This window comes from Lissotriton vulgaris, chromosome 2_1 (assembly GCF_964263255.1).
Source record: "Lissotriton vulgaris chromosome 2_1, aLisVul1.2, whole genome shotgun sequence".
NCBI classification, from domain to species: domain Eukaryota; kingdom Metazoa; phylum Chordata; class Amphibia; order Caudata; family Salamandridae; genus Lissotriton; species Lissotriton vulgaris.
In genome coordinates, this window is record NC_141687.1 from 1,448,017,854 (window position 1) to 1,448,044,371 (window position 26,518).

A 26,518-nucleotide genomic window follows, 5' to 3' on the forward strand; every position below is an offset into this window, starting at 1 on the left:
TGTTGTTCTACAGGTACGAGTTCTATGGCCCCTTTTTGCAGCATGCTGGTGACCTCTTGCTGCAATAAGTGTATGTGCTCTGCGGACATAGGACGGTGTTTTGGGGGTATGTTGGGTGGAGTGGAGGTTAGCTCTAGACAATACCCTTACTGGATAAGTTGTCTCACCCACCTGTCTGTGGTAATGCTTTCCCAGACTGGCAGGAACTGCTGCAATCGTCCCCTGACCGGTGTTACATGGTCTGGGGGCAGTGACAAGACGTCACTGTTTAGTATTGGCGGAGGATCTGGTGTTGTTATTCCCTCGCCCTCTGCCTTTGCTGCTGTTGCCACGGTATCCACCTCTATTGTTTTTATTATAGGTGGTCTGCGTGCTCCCTTTATTGTATGGAGTCTGCTGAGATGCCTGGCCTCGTGTAGCTCCTCTGTTACCGGAGAGATGAAAGGAGCCTCCCCTGAATTGTTGTGACTGCAAGGCACCCATAGGCTTGGCTGTCTGTGTCTTTTTAAATTTTTTCTAATATTGTGTCCACATTAGGACCAAATAAATAATCAGGGTTCACGGGTTGATTTAATAATGTGGTTTGAATCTCAAGTTTGAATCCAGAGATGCGTAACCACGCATGTCTGCTGAGCATGACACTTGTATTGATGGCCCTGGCTGCGGTGTCTGCTGCGTCTAGAGCACATTTAATGGATGCGTTAAATATGAGTTTTCCCTCTTGTATCAGTGTTCTGCTCCCTCCTTGTAGACATCTGGCAAATGTTGTAGCAGTTGCTCTAGTGTGTCATAATGAGCCCTATCGTATCTGGCTAATAGGGCTTGCATATTAGAAATCCTCCATATATTAGCTGCTTGAGCAGCCACCCTTTTACCAGAAGCTTCTAATATCTTAGACTCCTTGTCTGGAGGAGGAGCATCACCAGTGGTTTGTGAATTGGCACGCTTACGAGCATTTGATACCACCAAAGAGTCCAATGGCAGCTGTCCCTTAATATATGTGGGGTCCACAGGTGCCGGTCTGTATTTTCTTTCAATTCTGGGGTTAACAACCCTTGCTCTGAAAATGTCTCCTGCGTGTTTAAGGACACCCTTCAACATTGGCAATGTCTTGACTGATTTCTCTTAAGTGGAGAAAGTGTCGAATAGGAAGTCCTCTTCAATTGGGTCAGCATGCATTTCCACATCATGATTGTGTGCTACCCTTTCTATTAATGCGTTAAACGCAGCTGTATCCTCTGTCGGGGAAGTCTTGACAGGATAAGAAGGAGTGTCAGGAATAGTTTGCGACCCCCCTGGTCAACAGGGTCTGTCCAGGCTTGAGTCTAGTCATCCTGATCTGTGTCTGCAGGGTAATTAAATTCTTCATTGTAGTCATACCCCATATCCTCATTAGAGCGTGTGGGTGAGTATGCAGAAGTGTCCTGGCCATGGTACCTTACAGTCTCAAAAAGGACAGGTGATGTGGAAGAATCCCTTTTCTTTTTGAGTGAAATTTTATATTTTTCAAGAGGATTTTCTGACCTGATCTTCCTCTGATAAATAGTAAGTCTGCCAGAGTCGGAGTCGATATGTAGCTTCGACTGGTCATCATAGGAGGGCTCTTGGTACACAACGTCCTCTTCTAGAGAATGACTTCTTTTCCCCATCGACACCTTTTTGGACGGTTCGATCCCCGTTTTCGGATCGAATGCCTTAGGCCGTGCAGTCGGGGGCAGTCCGAATTTTATCGGTGGCATCGTTTTTGTAGACAGACTGACCTTCTTCGGGTCCGGCGTCGTTATTGGTCCGACCGACTTTGTCTTTTCGCCAATATATTTTTGGCCTTGCGTCGACTTAGGCGCCTGTTGCTTTGGAGTCGCGCTCTTCTGCCTCGACTTGACGTGCTCCTTGAGCCGCCCTTGGACTTCGGCTCGAGGCCTTTGACGAACTGTGGCCTGTCGACTCGTTGCTTCAGATCGAGAACCTTCCGAGACTCGAGTCCCTTATTTGTGTCGCTGCCCGTCGACGTCGACCTCGTTGGTTCGACGTGCTTGACTTTAGTCATGGACTTCAGCGTACCGATCTTCGGTTCGACACCCCTTATTTGTGATCCCGCAGGGTCGTCGACACTTTTCTTCTTCGTCGAATCTGATGGATTCTTACTCTTCGATCCGAAGACTGTCTCCAGCAGTTTTGGTTTCGTTTTCGACTCCATGGCTTTCGATCTACCTAGTGACTGGTAATGTTCGACCGATGGCTCATGTGATATATTCTTAGCCGGGCCGAGAAGCGGGGCTATAGAATGTTCGCTATGATCTTGGCTAAGGCCTTCTGGCGATGCCTCGACCTGAGCCCTTGGAAGTCTTTCAGTGTCTGTTCCGGGCCCCGTACTGGTTGGGCCTGGTTCATCACTCGAGTCGTCATAGACGGCTCCGATGGGTGATGCGTCGTCCCTTACCTCGACGGCATTTTCATCTTAGACGTTTTCTTCGTCGTCTTCATAATAGTTGGAGTCATGCTCCGAACCGGGATCCAACTGCTGTTCTGGATCCTCAGCCTCGACGACCTCAACGTCTTCTTCATCAAAGATATTCACTGGGCCGGGCGCTGTCTTTATCATCGTCTGCCTCGCTGTGCGTCGAAGTCTAAGCGTCTTCTTCGACCTGAATTGAGCACAGGCTAGACAGTTGGCCTCATTGTGCTCCGGAGATAGGCATTTGTTGCACACCGGGTGTACATCGATGTGTGGGTACTTAGAATTACAAAGGGGGCATTGTTTGAACGGGCTTCGTTCCATCGACGATCGGGCCTCTGGTGTCGAGGAGGCCAGCGGCTCTCTTCGACATCCTGCTCGAAATGAACTGGAACAAAGTACTTGGCACCGATCGAAATAACAATACCGACAACCCCGAAGGCCTTTTGGCCTTTAGAAAAGTTTCCGAACTTGAGTAAAGAAAGTACATCCGAACCCAATGGCGGAAAAAAACAATCTGAGGATGGAGAGGATGCCCATGCGCACTGTAGTCCGGGGGAGGAGCCACCTATCTCGTGATACTTCAAAGACTTTTCCAGGACAACAATGTGCAATCATCCGGACCCAACACTAGGCGGCGATCTATGCACAGATATGAATTCAGCAGCCCACATGCCTCGAACGTTATAGTTTTCTAAATTGGTGTGGATCTCTTTTTTGAGTGAATTCATAATTTATTGACTCTGTGTGTGCGTGCAACACATTTCTTACACTCCTCTCTGATAAGCCTAAGGCTGCTCAACCACACTATCCTAGATAGAGCACCTTGATATTGCTATAGCAAGCTCCTGTCCACTCATAAGGAATACCTGGACTCTTTACACAGCATACCTGTTTTTGGTATATTATACAAAGAGACAGTTTCGTACAGGGTACATATAGGAAAGAAGGCGAAAAACAACGCAAGCAATATAATTATGAAAAGAAATAGAATTTCTAACCTGTGTAACTGGAATGAATAGCGGTTCCCCTGTAGACAACAAAGTCAGTTTTCCAGACGGGTGCAAACGTCCCTCTGGTTTTAAGTTGGATGTGACTTTACTTCCATTTTTCTTTGCACCCTCTTGACCATTTCCTTTAAGTTCATCTGTGTCACTCAGACACTCAAAGAATTCCTCTTCACTGTCACTCCACGAGTCCCAAGATTTTCCAATCTCCGTTTTTCCTTTTTCAGTCTCCAGATAATTGGAATCATGCTGTTGCTGTACAGTCCCAGTGCTACTGGAGAATTTCTCCACAGAGCCACCAGCAGGTTTGTCCAAAGCATTGCATTTTTTACTTTCATCCCTCGCTTTCTTCCTCTCAATGCAACAATTTAACATCTGGAGAAAGACAAAAGGTAAGACATTTATCCATGAACATAGTAGATTACACTTCGAAATAGGTTGTACAAAATTTACTGTTAAATTATTCCAAAAAGCACCAGTTAATAAAAATAATGATAAAGATAATTTGCTATTGAATAAAACACATCCACAAGAGCATGAATCTCCATATGTCACTGTTACAGGGCATTCACGCACAACAGAGATTACCTGAAGTTTCTGATGCAGTAAACAGCATCTCAGATCAGGGGGACCATTATTCAATCTACAATACAACAAAGATGACATTACCAAGCAAATCAACAAGAAATGCGTTTCTTTGCAGTTTGTATCAATTTAGTTTTAAAAATACTTCTCATCAGGATCATGCTTAAGGAAGTTTTCTGACTTCTTCCACAATTAATAAACACATATTTGCAGGACAACCCAAGAACTATCAAGTAGCACTCAAATATGTGCCTGGTTGACAGTGTACAGAGTTTGGCAGCTGTCAATGGGCAGGGCACAATGGCCACATATGGCAGATGACTCAAGGTGCACCCCTGTGTGGTGTTTTTAGATGCATAGGGAAGATGAGCACTCTGAGGTGTCGGAAGGAGAACACAGCATGAAAGATGAGCACAGTGGTTGAGAAGTTAAAATGCATAGTAGTTGGGGGGCTGCACAAGCAACATAAACCAACCATTTATTGGTCGTGATGATGGCCTGATGAACATAGGCATAGCGAGTATAAAGCAAGGAGCGCATAGTTGATATGACCAGTATGCTTCGGGTGGGCTCAATTGTGGAAATTGCTGAAGGTATGCAGAGAAAGGTAAAGAGTGTGCACAGTGTAATTATGTTAACTTCAGATTGTGAGGCACATGGCTTGTAAAGTGTAGGGCATAAATGTTGGGGTGTGGGGAGAGAGTGTACAGGATATGTGTGAGGGAGAGCAGGACATGAGAGAGGGAGTGCAGTTCATGGGAAAAGGCAAGCAGGTCATAGGTGAGGAGTTGCGGTACACAGCTGAGAATGCCCACAGGATAACAAGTGATGGACTGTAGAGTAACATTCATAAATACAGCTCTTGGTCAGAAAGACAAGGCAGAATCCTAGCTCATTTTTCAAGAACTGAACCATAATGCTGGGGGCTTCTTGTGCACTGTCAAAATTTTAAAAAGCAACATGGGTCTGCCAGTTTACTTTTCTTACCTGTTAAGCCTTATTTTGAGTGTTCTGAATGTATTTCCTGTAGACTCTCCCTCACAATTGCTGTCACTGAATCATCAGTAACTTGGGTGAGAGGTTGAATAAAGGAGGTTCAACCTGAGCGGTCTTAAAAATGAGGTATTAGCAGGAAATCAGTAATCCCGCAGCCAACCTCCAACCCCCGATTTGCACACAATTTCCCCAGGTGTTTCACCTCCCCTCGGAAGCAGAAATGAACAAGTAAACATCACTGCAACCATGGAGTTACAGTGACTCTCAAAATCTCAATCGGTGGGGGTAACTTCAGTTACCAACCCAATCATGATTAAAAAGCTACTCATAATCGGGTAAACAAGATACCAATGAGAGAGACACTCAGGCATGGAGAGAAACGATCAGGAGAGAAACCCCCAAAACGAAGTATCAATATACCAGAAAGTCCAGGCCAAGCAATCAACACTACTAAACCAACAATAAAATGTATGCTCCAAAAATGTAGATCTGCTCTTAAACATAGCACAGAAATAGCAGAAGTAATCATCTCATACAAAATCAACATTGCATTCCTTAAAGAATCATGGCTGAATGAAACTACTGTTTCTCCCGGGCTTCACTATGAGATGCTGCAACCGAGATGGAAAGAAAGGAGGAGGCCTAGCCGTCATCACGGGGACACCCTGCAAATCGAGACCTTTAAAACAGAAAAACACTTGAATGTCTAGGAATGAACTGCACTTCAGCTTGTCTCTTTCCAACTGAAATCCACACAATGTATTACCCAACAGGAGATCAACAGCTCTTTCAGAACATTTAAGAGATTTCATAACACAGCAGTCACTCCTGGAAACCAACAATATAGTCCTAATCGACTTCAACATTCATTGGAACGACACCAATAACACCCTAATAACAAACCTGAAGCCGTTCAATGACCTAAAACACTGTTTCGACCCCACACACATAAAGAGAGCAACAATTGACCTGTAAGTAACCAAAGATGAATCCCTAAGCCTAGACACTATTCAATTAGTAGACTGGTCAGACCACCACATTATTCGCATCCACCTCCAACAGAACACAAAGATAGCAAAGGACAAGCCCACAGACCCAAACATTGGATTAGAAACACAAAACAAATAAACACAGATGAAACGGCAGAAAAGATAAACTCCATCATCTCTTCCCTCCAACGGGCTCCGCTTGGTGGAAGACCTAATAATACACTACAACAAAATACTACCAAACCTACTCAACCAACTAGCCCAAGTAAAACTAAAGAGACTAAGAAACAAACCATCATGTCTACGGTTCAACAAAGAACTAAATGAAGACAACTCTGACTAATGGAAAGAAACTACAGTTGAGACCCTACCGCCATAACCACTACAACAGGTGAGAAACAGTAACAAAAAAACAAGTATTTAAAACTAAAGCAAACTTTTCCCAATCGTAACTAGACAAAGCAGATAATCGCCAAAAAAACAACACTAACATCATCAGACAACAAATGTCAACACATACACAAACACCACAACAAAAACAATGGCTGCAGTGGAGCAATGCGAAAACGTATTAAAGTTCTTCACAGAAAAAAAACACGAAAATATATGCATCCTTGACCGAAAACCTTGACAACAAGGACCCTCCAACGGACGCACACAACACCTAAAACACAAGAATGAAGAAACCATTGGCAGCCCTACTGTCGCGTTCTAATCTAGGACCCTGATCAATACTGTGACCTTATGCCCCTATACGGCTATAATCCATTTATTCCCCTATAATGGCATAAACGATCAAGAGTAATATTTCAGAAACTCGTCTCTGGCCTAACGCGATCAGAGCCACATTTCAGAATCTCTTCCTCTGCAGCTTCTTCTGCAGCTCATTAGAGCAAATGACACAGCAGAAGCCACTATCTAAGATTCCTAGATTACACTCCGAGTTCTTCAACAAGATAAAACTCAGCAACCTGGGAAAACCCTGCTTGCTATGTTTTGATTAGTAATAGAACTCTAATGAGCACTGAGAGACGATCACTTCCTAGTGACATCTTTATTGACGTCTTATGTCCAAAAACTTACGTCAAACAAGGCACCTTTCAGGTATAAATATTACCAACGTTGCCTTAAGCAAACGCTGCCTCAACAACATCGATGATAGCGATGGTGTGGTGAACATAGGAGCAGAACAGCTGTCCCCTTCAGAGCCCAGCAGATACAAGCTGCCCACGGACGCTGCCCCTCCTCCTCCTCGACGCGCTGAGAGAGACGCTGTCTTTTCTCCTGCCGAGAAAATCCAGCTCCGGCGTTTCCAGCCTACTCTTGCGAGTGACTGGGATATTGAGTCCTGGAAGGAGATACAAGCCCTCCAACATTCTATTCCAGAGGTATGGTGTTGACTAAACCCTTAGAGAGAATTCTTGAAGCAAACCTTGGCAAAACCAACTTAACTAAAACTGCTACTTCCTTACTCCCTCCCAAGTATTAGGCTTAGGTCAGGTACACTGGGGTAGGCGTAGTTAGAAGCACCAGTTGAGTACGTTAGTCGAATGTATATATGAATGTATATATTTTATTCATTTTAACCATTGTATGGCTAAGAAACCAAATCAATGCTTTTACAGTATTATTTCGCAATCCTCTTTTTACTGTACGCACTTTTTATAATAACTAGTCTTGCAATTGTGGCAATTCATTTCTCTTGCATGAGAAGAAAGACTGTTCAATAAATAATACCTTTTTATTGAAAAACGCCCGTCTCTCTATTCTCTGCATCTTGGTGAAAGTAATCTGCACAACTGACTGAGTAAAATAACTGTCTATTGTTTCACACGACTCTAGAGATTGACTCTTATTCTAAGGAGCAAAGTTGTCATGTTTATGCGGTTGTTGGAAAACTGAATCCCTTCTTGTCTGTATCAGGGAAGCTGATCACTTCCTATTCAGTCAAGAAAGTTTCCAGTGACCTCTGAGCTAGTTGGTAACAAACCCAATTAAGTTTAGCATAGTCAGTGGAGACCTGGAAGCTCCGCACTTCTACGTCTATACTACTGTTTATGTTATTCCAATGCGCAGGGCCTATTGGGAAAATAGGAACTACACTACATGGCGCCCAACGTTTGGTAAGGCGATAAAACTAACGCAAGACGTTAGAGTAACTCAGTCGTGCATTTTTCACACAGACCCCTTTCTACCGTAAATACTCCAATAGACGTCTGGAGTGGGTGAAAGGTTAAAATCCGCCCGTACTTAGTAGGAAGAGATTCCTATGTAAAGCTCTAGTTTATTCAACGTTGAAGGATACAGTGTTCCAAAATATTGTGCACCTAATCTTTGTCTCCTTGGAGACCTGCTCTGCAAAAACCTTTCTGACAATAAAATGTCAGACTTAGAAAACTGAACCACTGGGGGTGCAGTAAATGCGACTCAGCAGGGTCCCGATGAAACTACTGAACCGGGTGCAATAATCATTCCGGCACAATTAAGAAAATCTATAACGTCAAAACTTATAGAAAATGGACTGACCACACAAGGTGGCACAGTCGTCTTCGTGATAGAGGAACACGAATATCGGCAGACAGAGGTATTCTATTCTTGGATAAAATTTCCAGCGGCAAACGCTGCAACACACGAGTTCCACTATTACAAAATAGGGGATCCACCGGAAGAGTACGCTCCTTTCGAGGAGACTGAAATCCCATTAAAATTCCAAGAGCACCTGCTCTGGTTTAAAGGCGCCCTAAAACACAATGATCATATTACCAGGCTCGGTCCACTAGGTAGACCAGGAGCAACGTGGCCCGTTCTAGCCAGCTACACACCACATCCAGACATTGCAAAAATGTCAAAAGAAGAGCTGCTAGTACAGCTAAAAACATTAATTAAAATACATAGGCAATTAGTCCAATATGTAATGCGGACTGCTACAGTCCAAACAGATGTTAATGTACCACAGCTGACCCCTCATCAGGGGAACACAAATAAAATTACACCACAGAACATACAGTCATGTCTTGGTAAAACACCCATAAAACAGGAACAAATTCCTTTCTGGTTAGCGCAGAAAACTACTCAAATAGAGGCAGTATTTCCGAATACTACCCCTATTGAGAAACACAGAATCTTGACCATCTGCCTTCCAATGGGGGTCGCACCACACGTGGAGGACTGTGACACTTGGGGTACAGTCTTTGCTTCCATTTACACAAAAACACATGGTGTTCCGTCAATGGCGGTAATACCAGAAGTGCTAAAACAGATTCAGAATGAATACGGTCCAGAACCTGCATTAACTCTTGGTATGAAATTACTGAAAGACTTCAAGCAGGTCTCGGCTATATTACTAGCCAATATAAAAGGAGAAGCAGCATCTGTGGCGATCCGCCAGAAGTTGAAAGAAACAGATATAACAGATCAACCAATTGAGCTTGCCAGAATTATAGAAAAATGTTATGAAGAACTAGGTAGAGACAGCTTGGGTGGAAAACCAGTAAAGCCCCAACTGCTCGAAAATCCTGAAAAATTATTTATTAAAAATAATTCAAATACTCCTAAAAAGAGCTGGGATGGAAATAAACAATCCACTCCCAAGGAAAAAGTTTTCCAGTCCAGAGGAAGGTCTCCTCGACGGAGGGAAAGAACTCCGACCCGAGAACACCAGTCTCCCCAGAGGGAGCCCTCTGAGAAAAGATATAACCTTAGAAATAGGGATAATTTGAAGAAGCCTGATAGATATCAAAGTATTGATACACGTCCCTCTCGATCTTTTTAGCAGAAATCGGAAAGAAGAGGACGGTCAGACCCAGGAGAGCACACCAAGTCCAAAGACAAGGAATCTGCTCAAAGTAAAAAATCTCAATTTCCAATAAAGAAGGTAGCCAGTATTAGAATAATCGAACATTCCGAGAATACTGAGGACACAGTTGAAAAACGGGGAGTGGGCACAGACAATGCTAGACAGTGCAGCAGAAATCACCATAGCTCGCAAAATCCTGATGAGTCATCTGGAGACAGTGGACACGAATGAATACATTCAAGTAGAAACTGCCGACACCAGAGTTAGCGAGCCCCATAAGATATACGAAATAACACTGCGTATAGAGGGTGATAAGACTAGGAAAATAAGGGGTCTATTTTGGGATAAACTCTCAAAAGGCTATGACATTCTGTTAGCTGAAAAAGATTGGCCCCCAGAGTTTGTCAGGGAGTGCCCTCGTGGCGAAGAAATGATTATGCCTGCCTTCTCGAATCACATTCCGATTCACAAAAAATATACTTATGCAAGGAAATGGGCAGTGGCCCAGGCACCGGCATTATATAAAAATCACGTAGGATGGGATGAGGACTCTCCTCCTCACAAAATCCAGTTAAAAAGTCAACCAACTGCACAAAGGCAGTATCCCATTAAGCAAGAAGCTAAAAAACAAGTCAGGGAGATTTTAGACACCTTAACGCATGTTGCAAAACATTTGCAGTACAAAATTCGCATAGTGCTGCACTAATGAACAACATAGTTAGGAAAAAATATAAAACGATATTAGACATATCTAATGGTTTCTTTTGTCAAAACATTGCACCAGAAAGCAGATACTTGACCGCTTTCTCAGTAATGGGGTCACAGAAAAATTTCTGTAGGCCCCCACAGGGATTCAAGAACAGCCCAGGACTATTCTCAGCCAGAGTAACAGAGTTACTACAAATGTATGATGATGAGGCATTATCTTACGTAGATGATATCTATCTCACAGACGATGACTTGGAGACTCACTTGAAAAGAGTGAACACCATAATACTTGGGTTCGCAGCAGAGGGTTATAAATTCAACTTTAAAAAGTCAAGAATTGCCCATCTGACAGTATTATTTTTAGGATACGAATTATCAAGTGAAGGGAAAAGCCTAGCGGACAACTTCTTAGAGAAGTGCGCTGTACTCCAAGAACCAAAACACTGAAGAATTTACAATCGATTCTAGGTTTTCTGAATTTCGGAAGAACATACATACTAAATTATGCGGAGAGGGTTAAACCTCTCTACGAACTAATTAAACCTGATTTTAAACCAATCAACTGGACTCAAAAACACACAGAAATTTTGAGATCACTGCAAACAGACATGTTAGCAAAAACAAAATTAGATACACGTGACAACACACGCGATCTTGTAATCAAAGTCATCCCAAGAGGATGCGGATTCACGTACCTGACCTCTAATGAGGGAGAAAAGGTACCAATTTCAATTAAATCTCACTTGTACACACAAGCAGAAAAAACATTCAGTCCAACAGAAAATACTGTGAAAGCAGTAGAAGCTGCATTAGCGAATGAACGAGAACTAGCACATGGTAGAAGGATCAATATCCTCACAGCAGAATCCGCCTTCGAGGCGCTATTCAGCCCAGTAAATCTGCCCACAGTGTCACTGGATCCGAAATGGATACAGTGTATAGATTCTCTTGGAGCGGAAGATGTGAAATACTATTTCGCCCCGCAATTCGAAAAACGGAATGAATTGACTTATGAAGAAGAATATCCTCTGCCAATCGAACTTCTGCCTCTCCCACAGTACGCCTGTATAATCTATATAGATAGATTTGTACAGCATTTCAACGTAGAGAGCAAATCCTACGATGCAGCCTGTGCGATTGTTAAAGGTCGCTGGCTGTGCGGTAAATTCAGACCGAAAATAACAAAAACTGAATCAGTGAGGAACTGTTCGGCTCAGAGAGCTGAAATCAGATCTTTAAAGATGGCGCTTGAAAATGCAGAACGTGAATTCCCGACACTAATCGTGTGCGATTCGCATTTTTGCGTCAACTCTTACAATAATAAGTTGCAGAGCTGGATTGAAAATGATTACAAAGATGACACAGGTGCCACAATCAAGCTTAAAATGCTTTGGAAACAGGTAGCTCTTTTACAGAAAGAACTACAAAAGACTCACGTGATACACACTCTGAGTCATCAACGTGATGGCGTTCACGTTGCAGGGAATTCATTGGCTAATACAGCCACGGCGGAAGCAACTAAACCGGCTTCCGTAACCACAAAAAAGCGTTCAGAAAAACACATAGACGGGGAAACTATGCTGGCAGTAAAGAACAAGTTACTTACCTTCGGTAACGATATATCTGTAAGAAACATTAGTTAGTATTAGATTCCTTACCTTAGAATATCCCCAGGCGTCAGTCTGGATCCGGAAACTTTTGCGTAGCAGTACCCCTGCGCGTCGGTAGGCGTCGTCTGCAGGCGTCCCCTGCGGCTCCGCGTCCGTCGTTGGAGTCGTGCGCCGTGATGACGTCGCTGGAGTATATAGACGCCGCCTCCGCGCACTGACGTCAGTTCTTTGCACACAGCTTTTCCGCGCCAGAACACGCAGAGCCATGTGAGAACCAACACTGGTGCCATTGAAACTAGGGCCCTGAAAGGGATGTCCTTAGCCCTAGGTATCAGTTCGCAGAACGGGGAGGATGGGTGGGTCGGTAAGGAATCTAATAATAACTAATGTTTCTTACAAATATATCGTTACCGAAGGTAAGTAACTTGTTCATCTGAAAGAAACACGTTAGTATTAGATTCCTTACCTTAGAATAGATACCCCAGTAATACCAACCCCGGTGGTGGGTCTGCGAACCAATACATTCCTACACCAGAAAGTCCTGGAGGACAGATCGGCCAAAGAAGCCATCCCTCCGGACTTGACTGTCCAGGCAGTAGTGCCTCGCAAAGGTGTGCAGCGAGGCCCACGTAGCCACCTGGCAAATGTCCTGCAAGGGGACTCCCCGGCCCAGGGCAGTAGTAGCCGCCGTGGCCCGAGTGGAATGGGCCCTCAGCCCAACAGGAGGCTCCTTCCGAGCCAAAGAGTAGCACGCTTTGATGCACAGAACGACCCACCGAGAGATGGTCCGTTTATGTACCGCCCGTCCCTTCTTCGCACCCACGTAGCCAACAAACAGTTGGTCATCCACCCGGAACTGGCGTGTGCGATCCATGTAAAATGAAAGCGCACGTTTTGGGTCCAGACGATGGAGCCGCTCTTCATCCTTTGAAGGATGCGGAGGCGGGAAGAAGGAAGGGAGGGTGATGGACTGCACGATGTGAAAAGCAGAGACAACTTTGGGCAGGAAAGAAGGTCTAGTTCTCAGAACCACCTTATCTGGATGAATGGACAAGAAAGGAGGTTTGACAGAAAGAGCCTGGAGCTCACTCACCCTCCTGGCAGAGGTGATGGCAACCAGGAAGGCCGTCTTTAAGGTCAGGAGACAGAGAGGACAGGAATGAAGTGGCTCAAAGGGAGCACACATCAAGAACGTGAGAACCAGGTTCAAGTCCCACTGAGGCATCACAAACGGAACAGGTGGATACATGTGAGTGATGCCTTTCAAGAATCTTGTCACAATGGGGGACTTGAACAAAGAAGGCTGATCAGGTAGCCTTAGAAAGGCTGAAAGGGCAGAAAGGTAGCCCTTGATAGTGCCCAGAGCAGAGCCCTGCTGGGCAAGAGAAAGAAGGAAGAGAAGAACCTCAGAAAGAGGGGCAGAGAGATGATCCACAGCCTTTGCTGTGCACCATGCCACAAACTTGTTCCACCGACAGGCGTATACCGATTTCGTGGAGGAACGCCTGGCTGCCAGAATTACATCACAAACTTCAGGAGGCAAGTCAAATGGCCTCAACTGCCGCCGCTCAATCTCCACGCATGGAGGTGGAGGCTGGACAGGTTCGGGTGGAGGACCGTCCCCTGCTGCTGCGACAGAAGGTCCTCCTGAAGGGGCAGGCGGATCGGGGGACCGACTGACATGCTGAGTAGCTCGGGATACCAGTACCTTCGAACCCAGTCCGGAGCCACAAGGATGACTTGGGCCCGGTCGCGCCTGATCTTCTTCAGCAGTCTGGGCAGAAGTGGTATAGGCGGAAAGGCGTATAACAGACCGCAACTCCACTCGCGCCGAAAGGCGTCGCCGTGCGAGTGCCGTCTTGGAAACTCCAACGCGCAGAACTGATGACATTGCGCGTTCTCTTCGGTGGCGAATAGATCTAACCAAGGCTCTCCCCATTGCCGAAAGAGGCCTTGCGCCACGTCCGAGTTCAGACACCATTCGTGATCCATCGAGCACCGACGGCTGAGTTCGTCCGCCCTGGCGTTTAGAGAACCTGCCAGGTGTTGAACCGTCAGAGTCACGCCCTGACGTTCCAGCCATTGCCAGAGGCGCAGAGCCTCCTGGCAGAGGGTCCACGACCACACCCCGCCCTGTTTGTTGGAGTACCATATGGCGGTGGTGTTGTCCGTGAACACCTGCACTACACTCCCGTTGACAAAGGGGAGGAACGCTTTCAGTGCCAAATGAATCGCCCGCAGCTCCAGCAGGTTTATATGGAGCCGGGACTCCGCCGGAGACCAGATGCCTCTGATCTCTGCCTCTTCCAAGTGGCCTCCCCAGCCCTGGAGGGACGCGTCCGTCACAACAACGTGCTCCGGTTGGGGAAGGGAGAGGGATCTGCCTCTGACCCAATCGCGGTCCGTAAGCCACCACTGCAGTTGTCTCGCAGTGCCCTCCGAGATCAAGACATGGTCGGACAGGTTGCCCTGATGCTGGGCCCACTGAAACTTCAGGTCCCACTGCAGAGCCCGCATCCACCACCTGGCGTGATGCACCAGAAGGATGCAGGAAGCCATCAGCCCCAGCAGCCGCAGCGTCAACCTGACCGAAACCCCGGATAACGGCTGGAAGATGGGAATCAAAGCCTGTATATCCTGGATTCGCCGTTCCGGAGGATAGACCCGAAACTGCGCCGAGTCGAGAACCGCTCCGATGAAAAGGAGCTTTTGAGAGGGGCACAGGTGTGATTTCGGCACATTGATGGAGAACCCCAGGTGGTGCAGGAGATCTGCCGTCATCTGAAGGTGGCCGACGACTGTCTGGGGCGAGCCCGCCTTCAACAACCAGTCGTCCAGATAGGGGAAGACTGAGACCCCCAATCTGCGCAGATGAGCTGCGACCACCGCCATCACTTTGGTGAACACCGTGGGGCGCTTGTAAGGCCGAAGGGGAGCACGATAAACTGAAAATGCTCGAGGCCTACTGTGAACCGCAGGTAACGCCGGTGGGCCGGCAGGACGGGGATGTGAAAGTACGCATCCTGCAAGTCCAACGCTACCATCCAGTCTTGTGGGTCTAGAGCAGCCAAGACCTGAGCTAAAGTCAACATCTTGAACTTCTCCTTCCGGAGGAAGCCGTTGATGTTCCTTAGATCCAAGATAGGACGTAGGCCCCCTTTGTCCTTCTTGGGTACCAGAAAGTAGTGGGAATAGCAACCACGACCTACTTCTGGCCCAGGAACGCGCTCGATGGCCCCCTTGGCCAAGAGGGCCGTAACTTCCTCTTTCAGAAGTGCCAAGTGGTCCCCCGACACACGGTGGTTCTGCGGTGGCAAAACTATTTGATCTCATCAAAATGCCTAACTGCTCTCCCCCAACCTCCAAGGTGGATGATTCTACAAAGAGAGCAGCGGATTTTGCTATTTTCTATTTTGCTATTTTCTTTGATGAAAAAGTGAAATCACTTGTGGATCAGGTCGCTCATCCTACCCCTCCAGAGGAGCGCAAATCCTTAGCTTTGACCCTATATCTGAAGATGCCCTTCTCAAGTGCATACGAGAAACGAAGCCATCCAACCATTCTCTTGACCCTATCCCCAGTGCCATTGCCATTGACTTTTATACCCATTCCCTCTCCTATTGGACCACTCTGATCAACCTCTCCCTCTGGCAAGGCTCCCTTCCTGCCTCCTTCAAAACTGGGCAGGTCACCCCTCTTCTGAAAAAACCCACTGATGATGCGAATGACCTCAACAACTTCCGCCCCATCACTAACCTTCCCTTTCTGGCGAAGATCACAGAAAGATGTGTAGCAAAACAACTCTCCTGTCATATCAAGGACAATGACCTTCTAGACCACTGTCAGTCCGGCTTCATCCAAAACTGCAGCACTGAAACAGCCCTACTGCAAGTGGTTGATGACGCGTTGAGGATACTCGATTCAGGGGGGTCCTGTCTGCTAATTCTCCTTGACCTTTCCGCAGCCTTTGACACTGTCAATCACAGTACCCTCCTCAATATTCTTCAACAGAGAATGGGCATGGAGGGCACTGTGCTTAAATGGTTTGCATCCTTCCTTTCTGGCAGATCCCAAATGATCAAAATAGCGAACAGTCTTTCACCTCCTGTGGCGGTAGGTCAAGGTGTTCCCCAAGGCTCGATACTTGCTCCCACACTGTTCAATCTCTATTTAGAACCACTGGGAAATCTCCTAAGTAAATCCGGGATTCACTATCATCTTTATGCTGACGACACTCAACTCTACCTCAAGATTGCCTCTACTCACGATCTTTCCATCCTAAGCTCCACTCTCGACTCCATTCAAAACTGGATGTCAACTCATCAACTGATTCTGAATCCCTCCAAAACTGAATTCCTCCTCTTCTCCTCCTCACTCTCTCCTCCCCCGGTTCAATCATGGATGGATCAGATGAATCTACTAAACAATAAACCCATCATTGTCGACAGCGCCAAATCCCTTGGTGTCATACTAGACAAAAAACTTAATCTAATTCCCCACATCAATTCCATTGCGAAATCAGCTCGATACCAACTGCGCCTTCTTTGGGGAATCCGTCGCTTCTTCGCGGAGCGGGACCTTATAACCCTGGTGCAAGCACAGGTCCTCTCCAGACTCGACTACTGCAATTCGCTTCTTACTGGCCTCCCCAAATCCCACGTGTCCCCACTTAAGTCTGTTTTCCACTCAGCAACTCGTTTCATTTATGGGGCCAAAAGAAGCGATCACATCACACCGATGTTATCTACCCTCCGCTGGCTTCCCTTTGAGGCTAGAGCTATCTACAAGACCGCTTGTATCACCCACAAAGCCCTGCACTCCTCTTCTCCTCTCTACCTGGCGAATAAACTGAAACTCTCTGGAGGTTCTAGACCTTCTCGCAATGCGGAGAATCTACTGCTTGAACCTCCCACTTTCAAGAAGGAAAGAACGATGGCCCAATCATTTTCAGGCAACGCAGTGAGAATCTGGAACTCATTGCCGCCTCAGCTCCGGACCACAGCCTCCTCCCAGGCCTTTAAAAGGGACCTCAAAGCTCTCCTCCTCCAGAGACACCTCCAAAAGTAACTCTCTTCTGTCTGAAGAAAGATCTCCCACTACTGATAATTTCTACTTCTCATGTCCATGGAAGTGCCTTCCCAGTGTGTTCTGGCGGTTAGAGTGTTTGCCTTTTATTGCAGTATTATCCATGTACTTGTGTTTGGTACCCTCTTGCAACTTGCATTCACCACTTTGCCCCTGTAACACACGGTTTGCTTCCTCTCACAGGTTTTTTACCTTTGATACTTGCACAAGTGCCACTTTTGCCTACGTAATCGTTTGTTCTTGTGCTTGAGTGTGTAACATATATTGCAGTATTATACCACAAATTATACTCTATTTTCTCTTGTAGCCTGCACACTTGTCACTTTTCCCTCCTGAGCACTTTTTACTACCTCATGTATTTTTGGTAGCCCACATTTTTACTACCTCATGTATTTTGTTTGCTCACAAGTGTCACAATTACCTTGTCTACCTCATGTATTTTTGGTTTCTCAATTTTTACTACCTCATGTATTCTTGGTTGCTCACAATGATCACTTTACCGTATGTAACGTAACGAATGCCTCTGCAATCTGTTGCTCGTGTAACGTTCTCAGTTTGTATCTTTTCTGTTCCTATTGTGAAGCGCTCTGACACCTTCGGGTAAAGTCCGCGCTATATAAAATTGCATAAATAAATAAAATAAATAAAATATCCCCTTCGGACGAGCTGCAGCACCCACCTGTCCGATGTTATTGTGCGCCAGTGGGAGAGGTGATGGCGAACCCTGCCTCCCACCGGTGTCACATGGGCCTGAAAGCTCGGACTAGGAGGATTTAGTGGCAGATGCTGCGGGGGAGGTGTGGCCTGACCTCGCCGCTGTCCCCGACGGCCACCACGGCGGTTTCCACGGCCGCCACCGCGTTGATAATTCTGTTGCAGCGCGTGGCTGGCAGCACGTGTGGGACCGCCCCTTCCTTGGCCACGAAAGGAGCGAAACGAACCCGTCTGCTGGCGCTGGGTCGAGAGACCTAAGGACTTGGCCGTGACCCTGGAGTCCTTGAAGCGCTCCAGCGCGTGGTCCGCTTTGTCGCCGAACAGGCGACTGCCATCAAACGGCATGTCCATCAAAGCATTCTGGACATCAGCCGAGAAGTTGGCGGATCTCAGCCAGGCGTGGCGACGAATCGCCACCGTCGTGGACATCGCTCTGCCCAGCGAGTCGGTCGCATCAAGACCACACCTGATGGAATATCTTGCTGCATCTCGGCCTTCAATCATGGCTTTGCAGAGCTTGGCCCGTACCTCCGCGGGGCATTCAGGCAGCAGTTCCGCGACCGTGTCCCACAGAGAGTGGGTGTAACGGCCCAAGAGGCACGCGGTGTTACAAGACCGCAGTCCCAGACTCAGGGACGAAAAGACCTTCTTGCCATACTGGTCGTACCTCTTCGATTCCCTGTCGGGCGGGGCCGACGGGAATGCGGTCTGGGAGGTGGAGGCCTGGATCACCAGACTCTCAGGGGTGGGGTGGGTGGACAGAAACTTGGGGTCGTCCGCACACGGACGGTGGCGTCTGGCCACATTCCTATCAACAGGCGAACCTGAAGCGAGCCTGGACCACGTGCCCAAAAGAACGTCGTTAAGGCCTCGTTAAACGGCAGCAGTGGCTCCTGTGGGCATGACTGCGGTTTGAGGACCTCGGTGAGGATGTTAGTCCTCACGGTCGCGACGGGGAGCTCAAGGTGTAAGGCCTTGGCAGCCCTCATCAACACCACTGAATAGGCAGCCCCCTCCTCCGTAGCCACGGTAGGAGGCGAGACAAAACCAGGGTTGGGGGGAGTCATCCAGACCACTGGCGTCACCCAAGTCACCTGTCCAGTCCATGTCATACTGACACTTGCGTGTCAGAGGGTCCTCGGACCCCTCCCACCCCTCTCCGTATTCTACATCCTCACCATACTCTGAGTCAACGATGTAGACTGGCTCCTCGGGGTTCACAGGCCCCATCGGCGTCGAGCCCGGCGTCGATCGATGCCAGTCCGACTCTGCGTCCGGATTCGGAGAGGGAATGGGGACGGTGCCGCCCGGAGCCGGCGCCGGGGAACCGGCGCGGCGCGGGGGCGGCGCCACGGGTTGCCCCAATGGAATCGGCGCCGGAGAGGCCGGTTGACCAGCCGGCGTCGACCCAGAGGGCCCCGCCGGGGCCGGAGCACCCGACGGCAAAGAGGGAGGGTCACCCGAGCCGCTAGGGCCCCCAGACGGGTTCACAGGGCCCGACGGCGCCGCGGAACCCGCCGGAGAAGAAAGAGCCCTCATGGCCACGAGGAACGCCTCCATCTCCTCGGGAGACGCGCCTTGCCCATGGACCGCAGGGTATGGAGCAGGCCGCGTCGGCGACTCACGCGGAGCCGCGGGGGTGGGGTCACCCGAACCCCCGGCCGTCTCGTGCGAGCGTCGGGGAGAGTCGGGGGTACGATGACGACGCCCCGACTTTTTGTGTTTCCTACCGGAGGAACCAGAAGAATGGTGACGACTTCCGGAGCGTCCGTGACGGCTCCGCGACCGCTCCCTCGATCGCTCCCTCGAACGCTCCCTCGACCTCCGGCCGGACCGGGACCGCTCTCGACGCGGGGCAGACACCCGGAGCTCGAGCAGCTTGCGGGACCGCTCCCGCCTAGCTTTATTAGTCAAGGCCCGGCAGTCGACGCAGGCGTCTACGTCGTGGTCGGGGCCCAGGCACCGGAGGCAGAGTCGGTGATGATCCGTGACTGACATCGTCCGGTCACAGTCGTCACCGTAGAAGATTCAAAGATCAAAAAAGATCAAAAAAACTTGTGTGAGAAGTTGGCCCGATATGCAACGTTCGCTATTCTAGCGACCGCTATGTATCGTTCCAACGACCCTTATGGTGTTTGGTTGTAAGTCAACCTATAGACCAGCTATCCTAGTAGCGTGGATACGAGCAGTCTAAGGCTAAGACTCGAGAGGGCGCGTTAAGCCAGCTGTTTACCACACATGTACCCCTTGAACACCCAGTGAAAGGACACCACACAAGTGTTATGAAAATAAACAGTATATTTATTAAGAATCACAACAGCCCTGTACTCTTTATGAGGACAGGGTACTTAGCACAAACCAAATCTCTTTAGCAAATACTTTAAGTGCACAGTTAACACAAGTGTCCGAGGACACGGAAAGGTTTAAGGCAAGTCGGAAGCGAGGGACTCGGGACCCTAGAGTAAGGAGGCTATGCAGGCACTGAAATGCCGAGTTACCTAGCCACGAGGGCTGCGGCTGCACAAGTCTTACAGGCGTCGGGGTCTTCGCTGACGAGCCAGGAGCCGGAAGAAAAGGAGTTGCTGGCCGGCGACCAGTGCTGAATAGTTCGTAGAGATCCAAGCCTGGATCGGAGATTGAAGAAACCTGAAAGCAGAGGGGACCAAGTTCGTACTACTAGCCAGTAGTCAGAGGGTACCAGGAAGGCACCAGTTGGCCGTCACCTCGACCAGGTGAGTGGGCGACGCTAGGCTCTGCAGTCTCACGGACCAGGAGGCGTTGTCGGCGACCACGGTGGAGGTGCGAGCTGTCCCACGACGGATGTCGCTGTCGGCGTCTTGAGTGGACCAGGAGGGTCCGGGGTGCTTCTCGAAAAGATGGAAGCAAGGGCCAGTCTGGAGCAACCAGACCGGCAGTGATGATTCTCGGATGTCGTCACAGAAGGACACAAGCCAGCGGCTAGTGACCAGGCAACGTGCTGAGCAGCGAGCAGAAGGGCCCCACGCAGATCGTGGAGATGCTGGGGGACTGCACTTCGGAGCTGGAGCGGCTCAGGGTCGGGGCTTCTCGGACCCCAGAGCACTCACCAGAGAGTTACCTCAATGGTCGTGCTGGTTTTTAAGATCGTGCAGGTTCTGATGATGGCCGGTCCCTCGAGGTCTCGTCGCACCCGCAGGTCACAGCTGAGCTGATGACGGGGGTAGAGGTCAGAGGTGCCAGGGAAGCCGGTTCTCGTCGAGCTGGGCCGTCGGATTCCTTGAGGAAGGACTTACAGCAAACCGCAGAGTTCTTAGATGGTGCCCGCTGATGCAGGGTGACTACTCCTTAGCCACAAGGGAGAAATCTTGAGAAGAGTCTTGAAGTCCTTTCGTAGAAAGTATTCTTGATTCAAAGATGATCTAATTTGGAAGGGTCCCCGCTCCGGCCTTTATCCTAAAGAAAGGGGTGGGTACATGACTAGGTCCTGCCCTAAGGGTGGGACCAGGAAGGGGGGTAGTTACACCCCTCTCCCCTGCCGGACTTTCCCCAGGCCAGGGCTGTCGCCCCTGGAACTGGTTCTAACCGGCAGATGCGTAGTGAGCACCGGGGTGCCACTCCGCAGTCACCTTCTCGCAAAAGCCCTACCTACCCAGAATACACAAACCCTGTCTGGGACGGTGCGAACACCGCCCTCGACAGGAAACCCTTTGTCCAAGCGCTCCTCGCTGGAAGGACTCCCAGCAGCAGGAGGTCAGACTCGTGTCTGTGGTGGCAGCATCCATTTTGTGGAGCTGAGGCTTTCGTTAACTTTAACCGGGGTTCACAGTTACGTACATGTCGTGTCCCTCTAGAAGGGCGGAATGCTAACCTCGTCGCCAGAGTTGGTGAGAGGGCAGCATCCCGATTCGTATGACACCTTACTCGACATGTCTTGATAACGCGACACCGAAGTTACCGATGTGGCACGCGTTACCATGGAACAGCCATTGGGTCTTTTCTCCGCAAGCTGCAACCGGCTCGGCTCGGGCCAGAACACAGTTCACGCGAGCCCATGCACTCTGCCTTCAGGATTGTCAAGGCCTGCCATAGGAGTGACTGATAGGGACTCGGGTGTCCATCGTATGGTTAGATATAGAGCTACTATATCTAAAGCAAAGGGTGATTACACGACTTCGCCCCAGCTGTCATGCAGCCAGTTGTGTCAAATTTAGGAGGCCAGCCAGGGGTGGCATAATACATGCTGCAGCCCCTGGCGGCCCTGGGTACACCTATGCCCTGAGTTACAGGGTCTGATAAGGTGGCCCAGTACCAATTGGTAAATGCACCTAGGGTACATATCGTAATTTAGAAAGAGAACAGCCAGGCTGTGGGTCTGATTGGCAGGCCCACAGCCAGAGAAAGTCGTAAACCAGTGAAACAAAAGCAAAAAAATCTGGGTGATCATAGGATTGCAGACCCTACTCTCCTACATGACCCCCCCCCAAACGTCGAAACAACTAGCTAACCTTGACCAGGTGAGTCTTCTTGTTCTAAGTGGAAATATCTGGAGAGCCCATCGGCATTGCCATGATCAGTACCAGGTCTATGTTCCACTGTGAAGTCCATCCCCTGTAGGGAAATGGACCACCTAAGCAGTTTGGGGTTTTCACCCTTCATCTGATTTAGCCACAAGAGGGGCTTATGGTCGGTCTGAATCTTGAAGTGAGTGCCAAACAAGTATGGCCTCAGCTTCTTCAGGGCCCAAAGCACAGCAAAGGCCTCCCTCTCGATAGCTGACCAATTCTTCTCTCTAGGGGTCAGCCTTCTGCTTATGAAAGCAATGGGCTGGTCTTGACCATCAAAATTCAGTTGAGAAAGAACAGCTCCCACACCCAACTCAGAAGCATCTGTTTGGACAATGAATGGTTTGGAGTAGTCCGGACTCTTGAGGATAGGCGCCGTGCACATGGCCTGCTTTAGGTCATCGAATGCTTTTTGACAGCTCGCTGTCCACTGAACCTTTTTTGGCATTTTCTTACTTGTCAGTTCATTTAATGGTGTCACGATGGAACCATAGTTCCTGACAAACTTCCTATAGTAACCAGTCAGGCCCAAGAAAGCTCGAACCTGAGTCTGGGTGGTTGGAGGAGCCCAGTCCCTGATTGACTGTATCTTGCTCTCCAGTGGCTGAACCTGACCTCCACCTACAAGGTGGCCCAGGTATACAACCTGTGTCTGCCCTATCTGGCACTTGGTGGCCTTGATAGTGAGGCCTGCTGCTTGCAGCGCCTCCAATGTCTTCCGCAGGTGGACCAGGTGATCCTCCCAGGTGGAGCTAAAGACAGCAATATCGTCAAGATACGCCGCACAGAAGTCATCCAGCCCAGTAAGGACGTGATTCACCAACCGTTGGAAGGTGGCAGGTGCATTTTTCAGACCAAAGGGCATCACCACGAACTGATAATGCCCACCAGGGGTTGAAAATGCCGTTTTAGGCTTGGCGTCCTCAGCTAACCTGATTTGCCAATACCCAGCTGTCAGGTCAAACGTACTTAAGTAGTTGGCCGAAGCCAGCCTATCAATAAGCTCGTCTGCCCTTGGTATTGGGTGGGCGTCAGTCTTAGTGACTGCATTGAGACCCCTGTAGTCTACGCAGAACCTCATCTCTCTCTTACCACCCTGGGTGTGAGGTTTCGGCACTAGAACTACGGGACTAGCCCAAGGGCTATCCGAGGGTTCAATGACTCCCAGCTCCAACATTTTCTGCACTTCACTTTTGATGCAGTCTCTAACGTGATCAGGCTGCCTGTAGATCTTACTCTTTACGGGCAAGCTGTCACCAGTGTCGACCTCATGGGTGCACCAATCGGTCTGACTGGGTGTCAGAGAAAACAGATGTCGGAACGACTGAAGAACCTGTTTACAGTCGCTCTGTTGATGTTCGGAGAGGCTGCCACAAAAGACAACACCATCTACCGAGCCATCGTCAGGATTCTGAGTGAGCAGGTCGGGGAGAGGGTCACTCTCCTCTTCCTGTCCCTCATCTAGGGCCATGAGCAAACTCATGTCCTTCCTGTCGACATATGCTTTTAGCCTGTTGACATGAAGCACCCTGTGGGGGCTCCGGGGAGTTCCCAGGTCGACCAGGTAGGTGACCTCTCCCTTCTTCTCCAGGATGGTGTGGGGCCCGGACCATTTGTCCTTGAGTGCTGCTGGGGCCACTGGCTCCAACACCCACACCTTCTGTCCGGGCTGGTAAACAGTCAAGACAGCCTTTTGGTCATGCCAAGCTTTTTGGAGTTCTTGGCTGGCCTTAAGGTTTTCGGATGCCTTTTCCATGTATTCAGCCATCCGCGAGCGGAGGCCAAGCACATAGTCCACTATGTTGGTTGCCGGCTTTTTGAGAGGTCTCTCCCATCCTTCCTTCACCAAACACAGGGGTCCCCTTACAGGATGCCCGTACAAAAGTTCAAAAGGGCTGTAGCCAACCCCCTTCTGTGGGACTTCTCTGTAGGCGAACAAGAGGCAGGGGATCAGGACGTCCCATCTACGCCGAAGCTTTTCCGGTAGTCCATGAATCATCCCTTTTAGGGTCCTGTTGAATCTCTCAACAAGCCCATTGCATTGTGGATGATAGGGTGTAGTGAACTTGTAGTTGACACCACATTCCTTCCACATAGCAGTTAAGTAGCTCGACATAAAGTTTGCACCTCTGTCGGAGACGACCTCCTTAGGGAAGCCCACTCTGGAGAATACTCCAACCAGGGCTCTTGCCACAACAGGTGCTGTAGTGGTCCTAAGGGGAATAGCTTCAGGGTACCTGGTGGCATGATCCACTACCACCAGTATAAACTTGTGCCCTGATGCTGTTGGTGGTTCCATGGGACCGACGATGTCGATCCCCACCCGTTCAAAGGGCACCCCCACCACAGGCATTGGTATAAGGGGGGCCTTTGTCGTGCCACCTGACTTACCACTGGCTTGGCAAGTGACACAGGAGCGGCAAAACTCCTTGGTATCCTCATTCATGTGAGGCCAGTGAAAGTGCGAGACAAGCCTGTCCCACGTTTTCGTCTGGCCTAAGTGACCTGCTAAGGGAATCTCGTGGGCCAAGGTAAGTAGGAAACCACGCTGAGACAAGGGGACGACCAGCCTCCTGGTCATGCCAGGCTTGGGGTCTCTTGACTCAGTGTACAGGAGTCCATCTTCCCAGTATACCTTGTGGGTACCTGTGGCGTTCCCAGCAGCCTCAGCAGCAGCCTGCTGTCTGAGGGGTTCAAGAGAAGGGCAATCTAACTGGTCCTTCCCCAGGTCTTCCCTTGAGGGGCCCCCTGAGCCCAAGAATTCAACTTGATCAAGTTCGAACTCCCTAGGCTCAGTTTCCCTCAATTCCTGTAGGTCAGCCTCCTCTGAGACTTGATCCTCGACCTGGGGCAAGGGGGAAGGCGCAGCCTTAACCCTACTGCTCTTTTTCTTGGGAGGTGTCTGGTCCGTTGTTCCAGGATCCAGCACCTGTTCAGTGGGGCATTTCCTGACCTGTGACCTAGTCACAGCGAACACATGTGCTGGCAAACCTAACATTTCCATGTGAGTCCGGTGCTCCACTTCTGACCATTGTGACGACTCCAAATCATTGCCCAACAAACAATCCACTGGGAGGTCTGGACTAACTACAACCTTCTTTTGGCCAGTTACCCCTCCCCAGGAGAAAGCTACAATTGCCATACTGTGATTGGTAGTGACATTGCTTGCATTGGTCACCAGGAATTCTGTACCTGGCATGATCTGTCCAGGGTCCACAAAGTTAGGCGTCACCATGGTGACGCTGGCACAAGTGTCCCTATAGGCCTGAGCCATCTTTCCATTTATGAAAGGCGTCTGTCGGTATTTGCCCAGCGTATTGGGACTTATGTCAGGGGACACGTCCGCGTCCCCTGTACTGACAAGGACAGCCTGAGTGAGTGTGCCAACTAAGTTGTCACGCCCCTCAGAACCCAGGGTTAACCCTACTAAACCCTTGGGAGGCGCACTACCACTGCTGACTGTACTAGGGGGCACAGGTGCCTTAGGGGCTGCAGTGGCAGGAGTCTGCCCTCCTCCTTTCTTGGTGCACTCACTAAACCAGTGAGATTTACTTTTACAGTACTGGCACCATCTTTTGGATTGGCCTTCTTTCTTCTTTTGGGGAGCCTGACCCCCACCCTCTTTGGGTTGTTGGGGACCTGTCGAAGACTTCTGGTCATTTTGTTCCCCCTTAGAATCTTTACCCTTCTGGTCTGCTTTCTTCTGACCACCTTGATTCTGGCCCTGGTTCTGTTTAACTCTCGTACGAACCCATCTGTCTGCCTTCTTTCCCAATTCTTGGGGAGAGGTCAGATCCGAGTCGACAAGATGCTGATGCAACAACTGGTTCTGACAATTGTTTAAAATTTGTTCTCTCATCATCAAATTATACAATCTTGCGTAATCAGTAACCTTACTGCCCAGCAACCAGCCCTCAAAAGCCTTAGTGGCACAATCGACAAAATCAGACCAGTCTTGAGCCTGCGTTTTCTGGGTATCCCTGAACAGCACCCTGTACTGCTCAGTGGTTAGGCCGAACCCTTCAACGAGTG

General features: G+C 49.1%; 1 protein-coding gene across 1 annotated transcript in view; it reads right to left on the bottom strand.

The window, feature by feature from the left end:
- RAB3GAP1 (RAB3 GTPase activating protein catalytic subunit 1) overlaps positions 1 to 26,518 on the bottom strand; it is a 465,696-nt gene that overhangs the window by 162,351 nt on the left and 276,827 nt on the right. The window contains exons 16-17 of the mRNA XM_086954315.1: positions 4,051 to 4,105; positions 3,457 to 3,837 (exon numbers count right to left, since the gene is read on the bottom strand). Coding sequence (XP_086810441.1) covers positions 3,457 to 3,837; positions 4,051 to 4,105 — 436 coding nt within the window. The remainder of the gene's footprint in view (positions 1 to 3,456; positions 3,838 to 4,050; positions 4,106 to 26,518) is intronic.